The sequence below is a fragment of the Triturus cristatus genome, chromosome 3_1, assembly GCF_964204655.1.
Source record: "Triturus cristatus chromosome 3_1, aTriCri1.1, whole genome shotgun sequence".
NCBI lineage: Eukaryota > Metazoa > Chordata > Amphibia > Caudata > Salamandridae > Triturus > Triturus cristatus.
In genome coordinates this window covers 1,035,468,034-1,035,481,918 of record NC_140583.1, presented here as the reverse complement: position 1 = coordinate 1,035,481,918, position 13,885 = coordinate 1,035,468,034, and the positions used below count along the sequence as shown (strand labels likewise).

The window sequence follows — 13,885 nt, the reverse complement described above, 5'->3', positions numbered from 1 at the left end:
TAGAACTATAGAAGGCCTGTTCTTTTAATGAATCCCAAGAGGCCTTTATGATGAGGCCCAGTCAATTCCTTTCCAAATGCCCTGAGACAAGGGTGAAGGCAGTTCTTGCTGATTCAGAGCATTAAAGGCAGAAAGAAGAAAGATGACCCTGAGGGTAAAGCAACAATAGCAAACTAATATGAATGAACCTGTCAGATTCAGGAATATTTCATGCAATGTCTGGGTCAAATTTGTAAATTTGAACATCCATCATATCGCTCATTTGGACCCAATTAAACGTAAGAAAATTTGTTCATGGCTTATTATTCTGTTCTAGATCAGAGATATAGAAGCCTCATTTCTGTGCCTGACCCATGCTGAGTATTAGTTACTGGGAAACAATTGTGACAAGGCTTCAGGTGGTGACAGCCTTACAGTTGGACTGTTCCCCTAAGCATTGCTTATTAAGTATAGCCTCCAATCACGAAAAACATGCTGCGATGTATACATTTTCAAAATGGGGTTATTACTTGCATAACGAATGATAGCTATACATTTGATACAACCTAGGGGCACCGGCAGTATAAAAATGGGAAACAATATGATTGAGTTGGCTACAGCCGAGGAGGTACAAATGAAAATATCAAGAAAGACAACGTACCAGAAAATAAAGCCAGCTGGACTTCTAGGACTTTTTCGGAGAACAAATACCCAACATCTGTGTTGCACCCCACACTACACCAGAATCCTTCCAGTGCTGCTCTGTAATTAATGTTTATTTTTTAGGTTTAGGTTTTCTGTTTTTAGCATGATTTCTTTAATCATTATCACTTTAACTAAATCTATACAGTCATTATGGATGTTAAATATGGGTCACCTAGATTTATTTGGGCCAGTGCTTTATACTAAGAAAGATGCCTATAGGAATATGTGTTCATTTTTATTTTGTAAAAAAAAAAGTCTTTTAATATCCTATGAAATTGAGTTTGAAGGAAACAGGTTATAGATTTATTATAAACATTGCATTGTTGTACTCTTACCCCTGAAGAACTGAAAGATGTCTGTGAAACACACTTTGACTGAGTTGCAACCATAAGCCAAAAAACCATTATGGCTGTTAGTATTTTGAGTATTGGTGTGGTAATGGTGGGGAAGCAAAGGTGGCAGATAACTTTGTAAACAAGTACCAAGTCTTCATCCACCACATCACCCCCACATCAGAATGCCTTTTCGCTGCACTGATCTGAATGTCCACATAATAGTCCATTGTTTACAATTTGAGCTTGATCTTCAAATAATTGTAACCTTTTCTCATTGTTACCAGATCATGTACCGAATTTGACTTTGAATGTGTTCCACATATTTTCACAGATACTCTTCCATTGGCATTGCAAGATTTGTTGTCCACAGACAATGATTTTCCTCCGAGAGCTCATTGTCTAGTGCGATGGTGAGTATTTTATTTTTTGTATATTTTTATTAAAATATGTCCCTGTATTATCAGGTATTTGGAAAGTGTAAAAACTTAAAAGTAACCAATATTTGAAACAGTTTTTGCAAAAATGTCTTGGAATTAATAAAACAATATTAAATATGAAGTTTAATATAGTTAGGTTAATAAAAACGTTTGAAATGTTTAAGAAATCGTATGATGTACCAAGGTGTCAGACAGGAGAAAGTTCAGGGCAGGCATGCACTCTCCCAGGGATAAATGTTGTTTGTGAGTGTGTTGAAAGACTTGTAGAGTACTGTTTGCCATAGTGAGGGGTAGGTATCTTCCGTAGAGGGAATGTTGGAGGAAATGACGAGCAGTATTAAATGACCAAATGACCTCAGTTAAGACATCAGTAGAAGCTCTCTGCTCCATATTTTCATAAGTTCAAGGGGCCTCAGGGATGCAGGCACCTTAATTCTGCATTTGGAACGTTTAAGCAGAAGATGTTGGACAATGAGTCCAAGGCTGCCAGCCTGCATGTTCTGGGTCTCCTGACTATCTGAGCCACTGTGGACTTCTAATAAGGGGTGCATTATATCCTGAATGAGGTGATTTGAACTGCAATGGTTTGGTTTGGATGTGGTGAAGCGATCTTGCCTATTCACTACAGTCTGTTTTGGTGACAGTGCGAACATAGGGGCAGTTCTATAGAAGTTATATAATCAGCAAGTCATCCAACCAGTAACCAGAGCAGTGGCCAAAAGAACAGAGCTGTAGGCAGTAGTCTCCATGATATATATGTTGCCAGATGTGAGCCAGGCACTCTGAGGCATAGACTAGACTTGCAATTTGTGAAGATAGTGTTATAGTTCTCTGGAGTTGAAAGCACCCCTGGGGTAAATTGTGAAGCTTTGTGTCTGAGATGCAGGACTTTTGTGATTCTGTGATTGTCAATCCTGAGGCTGCCCAATATTTTCTATCAACATAAAACAGTTCAGAACTGCAGCTTAGGTTACCAATGTTTTTATGTGTTGGATGTCTCAAACGTTTGCCTTGTCCTTCATCCATGATCCTTGCTAGAAACTGTTAACTATTTTTAGGCTATTAGTGACTGCTTACTACAGCAGTTCTTAAGTTTTGTTTATATAAATTAAAGTGCCTGTGCCCTTGACCCCCCCCCCCCCCCCCCCCCCGACCTCAAGTAGACACAAGGGGGTGAATGCAGGCGCTTAGCTCAAAATGCGTTCAGCAGCAGCAATAAATGATTTCTTCTAGTTAATTACTTGCTTTTATGGAAAAAGGAGTATTAATATATGAACACAGAGTAAAGACAACATTCACAAACCATACACACAGTCCCCGGAGGTCAGGGTTAGAGTGCTTTATAGGCGAGTTCCTGAGCCCCACTTCCCTATCTCTTGGGGTAGTGGTTGTTCCCCATTTATTATGAGCGAGATTCAGGTTAATCTCCACTAGTAGGCAAAGTCTTAGGATTCCCACTCCGACTCTTTTCTATAATCACAAGTGTTCCAGTGCCAAAGTGCTAGATGGAAGACAAGTTCCCCCAGGGCCATCTGGCCCATAAATCAGACTTACCCACACCAGCAGGGTAGGAGTGAACTGAGTCTTCCAGAGAGCCCACTTTGAGGGCATTGAAGCTGCAGCGGCTGTCTCTGGTAAATGCCTCACATGCATCACCGGGGGGAGATGGTTGCAACTCTACTGGTGCTGGTCACCATTCGAGGCCACCTCCACTCCGCAACGGTCTCGACCAGACCATGTTCCTTGCCTAGTCCCGGTAGCCCTCTTTGGCATACAGGGTCACTGACTCCACTCTGTATATAGGCTACAGCACAATTTGGCAAGCAGTAATCTTCACGGTGGCCACACCTGACAAACTGGGTCGTTGACTTAGGTCCGCACACTGGCTATGGTCCGAACGGAATGTATGACGTTACATCACGGTCTTTACACCGCAATACGTTTACAACGCAGTCATTACAACAACTTGGGCTGGATGGCACTGGGCTTAGTAATAGTATGATTTACTATTCCAACTCCAGCCTACGTAACAGTAGGGAAGGTGTTGGAATAGTAAATCATACTATTCCTTAGTGTATAACGCCATCCAGCGCAAGTCATTGTAATGACTTGCGTTGTAATGGCCAAGTTGTAAACGTATCGCGGTGTAAAGCCCTACTCTTTATGATTCTCTTAGCAGATTAATCAAAGAGCCCTCTTTAAAGTATACTGAGGAATCTCTGTGTGTCCCTCTCAGCTCACAGGAATGCAGCAATCCACTAATCTTTCTGGGCGGATTCCTCTACCTTCTCATGTTCCTCCAATTAGCTCTGGGTCTCCCAAAATGGAACCCGGAAACCTATTTATTGTACCATCTACAGGTCCACATACACTCAGCACCACAAATACATATAATATACATGCACTGCACAGCACTACATCCTTCCTCCATTGTATGACTCACAGGCATACATACACCTAGCACATGTATAACACACGTGCTGTGCAGCACTGCACACCAAACCAATGTAACCCAAGGGTGAATTAAGCATACAGCAGTTGAACTGTAAACGAGTGGGCCTGTAGGCCTCACTCCAGAAACGCAGGTAAAAAAGGGCCTGTTCACTCCTGCTGATCACTACACAGTATGCTGCCGCCACTGCGCTCATGCTACTTATGGTAAACGCAGTAGCCTTTCACCACTATGAGGGAAGCGCTAAAATACCTTAGTCCGTGAGACATGCCTGTGTCATAGCACACTTGCTTGTTCCGTGTTCACCAATGACAATAAAGATAAGCATTTGGGATCCAGACGTCATTACAGTTGGAGCACTCGGGGAAGAGGTCCACGTCTGCATGCCCATGACCATGCAAGGAACTTTTCCGTCCCACCAAACGCCTTTCCCAGATCAGAATACCCCAAACCAACCCCTAACCTGGATATTTTGGGTCCTTCAACATTTCAGTGGCTCAACCCGGCTCTGTGCTCCACTACAAAGTTTAACCCGTTTAAAGAAATGGACCATCTCAGCAACTTAAGATTCTCTCCCTTCATAGTCCTCTACCATTTCAGTGGCTTATGATCTGTTTGCCCTAAAAACCTAGTACTTAACAAGTAAGACCGGAACTTATTCAAAGTCCACAATATGGCAAAGCACTCCTTCTCAATAGATACCTAGTTCTGTTCTCTGTGTAGTAACCTCCTACTAATAAAGGCTACCAGTAGCTCTTTACCTTTAGTCCTTCAGGTGAGCTAACTCTGCTCCAATTTCTTTTGTTTGAGGCATCCATCTGTACAATGAAAGCCTGACTGTAGTCCAGTGCTTTTAGTACTGGTGCAGTGCATAGTGCCTTCTTCATTTCTTCAAATGCTTGACACTCCTCAGTCCATATCACTTTCTTGGACTGCTTCTTGGAGGTCAAAGGAGTCAATGAGGCAACTATAGTTCCATAGTTCACCACAAAGTTCCTGTAATACATCGGGAGTCCTAAAAAGGCCCTCACCTCAGTCTGTGTAGTAGGCCCCACCCACTCAATTACGGACTGAATCTTGGCATCCAATAGGCAAATATTCCCTTTCCCCACCTCATGCCCAAGGTATGCTACTGAGGGTTGCTCCACCTGACACTTGGTCGCCTTGATGGTCAGTTTTGCCTCATGTATCCTATCTAACACCTGTCCTAGATGGCTCCGTTGGTCCTGCCATGAATGGCTGAACACTGCAATGTCATCCAGGTAGTCCACTCAAAGCCCTTCCAGCCCTTAAAGAATATATTTCACTAGGCGCTGAAGAGTGTCCAGAGCATTTTTCAACCCAAATTACATCACCGTAAACTGATCTAGTCCCTCTGGCATAGAAAATGCAGTCTTCACCTTGACAATTAGTGTCACAGCAGTCTGCCAGTACCCACTGGTCACATCCAAGGTGATCAAGTACTTTGCAGCACCGTTATCTATAAGCTCATCCGCTCTTGGGATTGAATGAACATAGGTCTTGGTTACCTCCTTGAGGGCTCAGTAGCCAACACAGAACTGCAAGTCAGTAGACCATTGCTTCGTCACTATCCCCACAGGATTAGACCGTGGACTACAAGATCCCTCACGGACCCCCAGGTCCAATATTTTGGCAACTTCTGCCTTAATGTATCCCTGAACCCAGTCATACATTCTGTTCATCCTGCCCTCCACTGGCACTGTCCCCTGTGTCTGTGTCATGCATACAGTTAGGTGTCAACCCTGCCGCTGGAGTCAGTGAGAAGAGGTTGGTAAACTGTCCCAACACCACTCTGCACTCCCTCTGCTGCTCAGACGTTAACTCTGGGGTAGCTGAAGCCCTGCCGCAGTGCCATCCCATATGTCACTATGCAGCAAGTGAGGAAGAGGCTCACTGTTTTCCTCTACTTCCTCTGCCATAGCCACGACATTCACTGTGCAATCTCTGCAGAGATAAAGCTTCAGCCTGTTCACATGGAACACTGTCTTGGGCTCCCTTGTGGCACCTGGGTCAACCAAGTAGCTCACCTCAGAAACCTGAACTGCTTTGCATGGCCTACACCATTTGTCCTCCAAAGCCCTGGGGCAAATAGGCTTTAGCAGCAACCTACTGACCACCTTGATACCCAGTCAGTGTACCTTTCTGGTCATACCACTCCTTCATCAGCGATTTGCTGGCCTGTAGGTTTTCCTTTGTCTGACTCGTGTTGCACCATCAACTTCCCAAGGCCAGTCCCATAGTCCACCACATCGCTCTGTGGAGGCTCTGAGGTTCCTTCCTACCCTTCTCGGACTAAAGTGAGTGAACTTCGCACCTCGTGTCCTTACTGAAGCTTAAAGGGACTGAACCCGATCCCCTTCTGCAGAATCTCTTGGTAGGCAAGCAAAACATGGCAGGAGAAGATCCCACTTTTCCTGAGGCTCTCTATCAGAGTTCCTTTCATGTACTTCAGTGTCTTGTTAAACTACTCCACTAAACCATTGGTTTGTGGGTGGTAAGAGCTTGCTTCCATGTCTCTCTCATGTAAGAGGAGATGAAGTTGGTTTCCCTGGTCAGAAATTACCGTTCTTGGAAATCCAACTTTGGACACTATCCCCAGGAGAATTTGTGCTACCACCCATGCAGTCGTTCTCCTCAACGCTACAGATTCTATGTACCTTGTGGAATGATCCACCAAAACCATGCTAGACTTGTTGCCTGACTGTCAGGGGGTGCCAAATGGACCAATTAGGTCTATTGCCACCCTCTCAAATGGAACACGTACAATTGGTATATTCATTAATGGTGCCTTGGAACTCCCTTCTGTCTTACCACTCATCTGGCGAGAGGGACAGGTTCTACAGAACCTCTCAGTGTCTCTGTACAACCCTGGCCAGTAGAACAGAGCTTTCAACCTATCCTGGGTCATTCGAATTCCAAATTGTCCTGCCAAGGGCACTTCAGGGGCCAGTGGCAACAGGACATTCCTGTGCACTAATGAAACCACCAGCTTCTTGCTAGTTCCTGGCACAGGATTCACAGGCTCACTATAAAGTAATCCATCCTCCCAGCCAACAGTGTTTCCTGACCACTCCTTTTGCTGACCTTTTCCTGGGCTTCCTTCTGAAGTCCCACAAGCGTAAAGCACTCTTCCTGTCCCTTGCATAAATCTTCCTGGGTGGGCCCTCCAGCAGCTAGAAAACACTGCAGGTCTGGATGTGACCCAAACTCCAGCGCCTGATCTACTTCAGGTTCCTTTTCCTTCGGTGCAGAACTGCTGGCCTCCACGACCATTGCCTTTCCGGAGTCTTTCCTTTTGTAGAAATGAACTTCTCCTGGTCCCTGCAAGTAAGGAATGATCCCAGTCCCACTCTGAGACTGATGTATTGCCTGTTCTCCGGTCAACACAGCTGATGTTGGTCAAACCATAAAGGCTCCAGGTCCTGCACCAATTCAGGGGCAATCAAATCCTTGCCCAAGAGACATCCAGCACTTTGCTTTTTCCTTATCCCGACATCAACCATGGCCGCCTTGCCATTGAGCTCAATCTCAACCCTGGCAAGCATATACTCCATGCACTCACCATTGACTTCCAATCCTGTATCAGTGTTACCAAGGAAAATATCAGGCTAGGCTTTCCTGTTTTCAGTTTCTATTTTTGGCCAAATCTGGTTGAGTTTTTTCAGTGTTTTCCTGTGATTTCAATACCTTAAAAAAAACAGTGGTTACACATTTTCTTGCCATTAAAAACAACAGCAGTGTTTTTCCGTGTTTATGTAACATTTTGCTTTTATTATTGCTAGCTTTCTGCACGGATAGTGCATGGTCTATAGACAGTGTACATACAGTGTATATGAGGTCCACATATATTTTAACAAATCAAACTTATTGTAGTACACATTACAATACTACTTCAGTCAGTCTTTGGTCATGTGCGCTCGCTCTTCTCATGTAAACTTTTACCTGTGAAAAGGCCCTCTCAACATTGGCACTTAAGACGGGCAACACCAAACTAGCTAGTACACAAATTAAAGTAATAGTCTGCTATTGTTTTTATTCCTTACTCTTCTCCTGTCAGAAAATTCAGATCATGAGCCCGTTTATCTGTTCGCGGCTGGGCCACTGCATTGCTCAGTATCTTGGTCTTACAGAGTGTCACCTTCATTCTCTGCAGCTGGTCCAAAACTCTGGGGCCAGAATGGTTTATAGGTCCGGCCGGACAAGACCATGTGACTCCTGCATTATCTTCACTCCACTGGCTCACTAATAAGGAATGGGTGATTTTCAAACCCTCATGCTTGGTACTTAAAACCTTAAATGTTATGTTGCATGCTCCCCTTATATTGTGAGTATCCAGTTATCACCACTCGCAAGTCATAAAATCACTGAATCCTTCAAATCTCAAAGGTGAAGCTGGGTCTTCTCAGTGATGGCAACCACCCACTGGTTTCTGAACTTTCCTAAAGCACAAAATTCCTTGCTTTATCTTTTTAAGAGTAGCACATTTTTTGACAACCTAGGACCATGATGCCCTCTGGTAATACATCGCTCGACAAATACTTAAACACAAATACATATTCGAGCCTCTTATCAGAGTCTTAGAAAACAGTAAATTTAATTACTTCAAAACTGGTTTGTATTCTGTTCCGAGCGGGTTTGGTTGCTGCTCCGGACTGTCTGCGGTGTGGTCAGGAGGACGGAACATTTATACATACTATTTGGCACTGCCCAGCACTGGACCGCTTCTGGAAGGGGGTGATCTCTTGTCTAGCTGAAGTGCTGGGGTGGATGATTACGCGCACGCCACGCTTGGCATTGCTTCATGTTATGGAGGGCGTTGGGGGCAATATATACAAGCAGCACCTACTGCGGCTAGGCCTTACGCTGGCAAAAAGAGATATTGCCAGGGCGTGGAAGGCGCCTAGAGCCCCATCGATTGCAGCATGGAAGAACGGCCTAGATTTCTGTATGGGGCTGGAACAGCCTATATTTGTGGCCCGAGGGTGTCCACGCAAGCACTATAAAATATGGAAAAGATGGGCGGATTACCGGGGACTGTGGCTGGAGCCACCAGTGGAAGAGGTGGATTAATTAGTGGAAGGCCTAGGGAGGCTAGTCGGGAAGAAGGGGTGCCAGGTAGGAGGGGACGACTGGGGAATTCCTCTTCTTACGGCATGATGTGGCAGCGGGGTTGTGGGGCGAGGGTATGGAGTCCATGGGCAGGGTGCGACGCAGGGGTGGGGGGAGTTAGGGGGGGGTTGTTATTGTTCAATATGTATCCTTGCTAAATGCACAAATAGATTGCTACGACGATATACTGCAATGTCATGCTGTTGTTGACCCTGATATTCAGGGTCCTGTACCATCTGTGCAATCGCTCAATAAAATATGTTTTCCAAAAAAAAAAAAAAAACTGGTTTGTATTAATACATTTGACGGCAATAGTATTACAAAAGCAAAGATAAATCTCAGGGCCTCTGTGAAGTTAGAGGCAGAAAATTATTTGCCACGGTGGGACAAGGTGCATTTTATCTACTGCCACATTTTGTGTTTCTAAAAGTAATGCATCATCATAAATGTCTGGGCTGACTGGAATTGATTCATAACTTGTTCTAGGAACATTTATGCTTCACGTTCTCTTTTTATTTGAATGGCTGATGGGGGGAAAACATTTGAAATGGAAGGAATAATGTGGAAGCAATACTCCTACATTCCTTGGTTTTCCCACAGAGAAAGCACTTCTACTGCATGATCTAATAATTATTTTTTTTTGTAACAAAGATACCACTATCGACCCCCAGTCGATTAATAGACCTTGATGAAATCCGTGTCACTGACACCTCTCGCAAATGCAAAATGAAGGCTTACGCCCACAAGTGCCAATGCGCTCGAGCCCGTCTTGGAGAAAGGAGACCGAGTTCTTGTTCAGCAAAAGCGGACACTCGAGACTGATGCTCCGTATGATGCTGTACTGCTAAGAGTTGTGGCAAGCAACGTGCCTGTGGTAACTGCACAAAACAGCCTGGAAAATACATTCCCAGAGATTTGTCATACTTTAAGATTTTGCCTCGATGTTCGTCAGCGACTGACCTCAGGAGTGACTCAATTCCACCTGCGTTCCCAAGTCAAGCATCCAACTCTTCTCCAGAGATGCCAGATGAAGCCGCCCCTCCTCGAGGAGTTATAATGTGTATATGTATATATATTTGTTTGTACTTTTTATTTAACAAAGAGTGAGACCTTGTATCCTGTGTTTGTGTATGAGGCCTCTAGTGTTCCTCAGTAGACTCCTTACAAGCATTATGTAATCTGGTGGGCGTGACTGGGTGTGTTTAATAAAGTTTGTGACGCAGTGCGTTCAGTTAGCGATTGCATGCTGAAGAATAACGACCTGCAAACCAGAGCTCTGTGTGTGGCGTGATCTGCTGCCTGCTCCCGGGCTGAGTAGGACGCTACAGCGTTGAGAATAGATATGAAGTTAAGAGCACATTGACCGTTATAACCACATACACCATTACATCCATTAAGGTACAGGCATTCCGATCAACTTTGAGGCAATCACGCGTACGCAAGCAGACAGACAGGCATTCATGATTGCACACATCTATACACATTCACGCTGCTTCATAAGCACTGACACCACAGACTTAACTCGAACACAGACGCACTAATACAGGCACCACCACAACAACACACACACGCATACACACCCACACACATACTCACACTAACAAGTATCCCTTCAAAAAGGCACATATCCTGTTAAGCGCCCTCCTTTACTGCTGCCCCACTGAGGGCCTCCATGTTTTGCCCTTCTGGGAGGAGAGGTGGCAGCCAAGAGAGACACAGCACCTCCTAGACTTAGCTCGGAGTGGACTGTGTAAGGAACTACCCACCCCATCAGTGACGGCTAGGAATGAACTTGCATCTGGGCCTGCTGCCACTGTATCTGATGGGGGCAGGGGAGGAGGGATGGAGACTCACAGACAGGCACCAGTATTTTCATCATATCCCATATACTCCGCATGTTGTCCCCTCTTCCTGCATTTTAAGGTCGAAATCCACAAAATTCTCAGGTTTGCAGGTTACTGTGAAGGAACAGATCCCAAAGAGAAGTATCCCAATAATCTAAATTTTGCAACCCTAAAACACACAGCACGCTCCCTCCTGGTCTAATTTCCTTGCCCATCAAGGAACATCAGCTCCTACCCGTGAATTCTTAGCCTCAGCAGTTTTTTTTTTCCATTCTGCACAGCAGCGACCGCTGCTGTGCAAAATGGCTCAAAGTAAAGGTAATAATAGTGCTATGCTGCAGTCAACGCTGGCCACATCATAGTGATTCTTTTCTTTACTCTAAGCCATGTTGAACAGCAGCACAGCATTTAAAGAAAAAAGTGACTAAGCCAACAGATCTCGCATAGGCAAAACCTATTGTGTTTTCCAATGACTGTTTTCTTTCTTTCACTACAGGAGGGCAGTAATTTGAGGAGGCCTGCTTTAAGCAGCGACTCAGTCGAGTCACTATAAGTTGGTCGAGATTCAGGGGGCATCTCTAAGATGCACTCTGTTGTGCATTTTATATTAAATCCTACACTGGCATCAGTGTGGGTTTAATGTGCTGAGAAGTTTGATATCAAACTTCCCGGTCTTCAGTGTAGCCATTATGGAGTTGTGGAGTTCGTAATGACAAACTCCCAGCACCATATACTCTTAATGGCAGCACTGCACTTACAATGCCTAAGCATGCACTTGGGCACTGTAGGGGTACAGGGCTCATGCACCTGTACCCTCACCTTTGCTATAGTGCACCCTGCCAGAGGTGTGACTGATTTATGCCTGGGCAGTGGTTTTGTGGGCATGGCACACAGGGATGTGTGCCATGTCGACTCTTCACTTTGTTCTGCACCAAGACACGCAGCCTGCAAAGGCAGTGTGTGTGTGTGTCAGGGTACAGGACCTCTAAGGGTGGCACAATAAGCGCTGCAGCCCTTGGGGGCATTCTCTGGTCACAGTTCCCTTGCTACCTGTGGTACCATTTTCCAGGGGCTGACATGTGGCCAGAGATGCCAATTGGATTTAGGCTTCAATGCAGTTTTAGGAAAGGAACATAGGCCCTGGGTACCTGATTAGCAGGAGCCCAGGGCACACTCAGTCAAAGATCATCAGTAATTCAGCAAAAAGTGGGGGCGTACCATGCAAGAAAGAGGGCACTTTCTCACACATCATTAAAAGTTTTAAACATGAAATTGATCCCATATCTGCTGTATGTTTCTCCCACCTTCTTTCACAAGGTCTTGATAAGTTTTTTTATGCAATGTGTACGCAACCTACTACATCTTTGCACAGCAAATCCCCACTATATCATAAGACTAGAATTAGGTTTAAAATCTCTAACATCACTCCACTGCAGAAGCACCATGAATTACATCTGTGAATGTTTTAAGGATTTAGAGTTGCACATTGTATCGGCGGGATTACAATCTTACGATTAACCTGATCGACAGACACTGGGGCAAATGAATCAGTCGTCTCGGGAAATTCTCCTTCGTGATACCTTTACTGTTAAACAGTGGGACTCAGACTTGGCACAAGCTGAAAACTACAAACATATGGACTTTGTGTCTGATACCTACACCTTGCAGTCAAGAATATATAGGGTCAAATTTGCCGGTCTATGGGGAAAAGACATTTTTAAGGTTTAGATTGTTTTATAATCCGATTCGTGATTTTGAAGGGAAATGGATCCCAGCTTTTAAAGATAAAACTGTTTGTCATTTATGTAGGCTTGCAATTGAATCCCTGCTGCACATCATATGTATTTGTCCTAAACTGTTGCATTTAATGAAAAAATATGTTCGAGGCATATGAGCTGCAGATTGTACACTTAGCATAGATCGCCATCTGGTGTTGGGCCCGGATGTTTGCAGTTTGTTTTTGTTCTTTGGACAGTCTTTGGAAGTCACGAGTTCGGTGACTCCTCCTTCGGTCCGTACTGCGCATGGGCTTCGGCTCCATCCTCAGATTGTTTTTTTCCGCCATCGGGCTCGGATGTGATACTTCGTGCTCCGGCTTCGAACTTCTACGGTTCCAGCCTCGACGGAAAATCCTCGTTTCTTCGAGTTTCTTCATCATCATCTTCATCTCTCGAAGCGGCACTTTTCTCCATCCCGTACATCGGCACCGGCCTTCGGGCCCTCCTCGACTCCGGTCCCGGCCGATGGAAAGGACTCCGTTCAAAAAGTGCCCAAAATGTGGGTCTAAATTTCCCCACACCGACCTCCATCAGGTGTGTAACCTTTGCCTCTCTCCAGAACACGAGGCCAGAGACTGCCCCGCCTGTAAGTCTTTTCGATCAAAGAAGACCATCCGAGATCGAAGAGCTCGACGCACCATGGCGCACTCATCGTCCGCAGCTCCACCGGACATCTTCGGAGACGGCGCCGAAGCTTCGGGGCAACTACACACCGAGCAGGAGGACGACGTCGTCAGCGCTTCCGAGGCCGACGACTCCGACGTGGAGGACATCACACCGGCGCAGCGGGTCGCGAGTACTATACCCCCTCCCACCCCCGCGCCCAAAACCAAAGAGACTCAGGTTACACCCTCGCCTGCAGGCCTGGGTAAAACCAAGCACAAAGCTTCTATCACCCCACCTTCGGGCCCGGTGTCGAAGCCTCAAAAGTCTCACGGCAGCTCGGGCTCGAGCCAGCCGACGCCTGGTGCCGAAAAACAGCATCCGGCACCGAAGAAAGTAATACCCAGCTCGACTCCGAAGCCACCGGTGCCGAAGCCTGGACTCTCGGTGCCGACCAAACACAAACACAAATCTGTCGGCACCGACGCTCCGGCGCCGAAAACTCCTTCGACGCCGAAAAAACCGGAAGCCCCAAAAAAGCATGGCGCACAGAAACCATCGAAGCCCTCGGCTCCGAAATCATCGGCGCCAGCGGACGATTCGACGCCACTGGCTCTGTTTA

The 13,885-nt window shown here is 45.6% G+C and overlaps 1 protein-coding gene across 6 annotated transcripts in view; it reads left to right on the top strand.

Moving 5' to 3' along the window:
* RAB3GAP1 (RAB3 GTPase activating protein catalytic subunit 1) overlaps positions 1 to 13,885 on the top strand; it is a 673,051-nt gene that overhangs the window by 242,186 nt on the left and 416,980 nt on the right. For all 6 annotated transcript variants that reach the window (XM_085645769.1, XM_085645771.1, XM_085645770.1 and 3 more), the window contains one exon: positions 1,351 to 1,429. In XM_085645769.1, the coding sequence (XP_085501895.1) occupies positions 1,351 to 1,429 (79 nt within the window). The remainder of the gene's footprint in view (positions 1 to 1,350; positions 1,430 to 13,885) is intronic.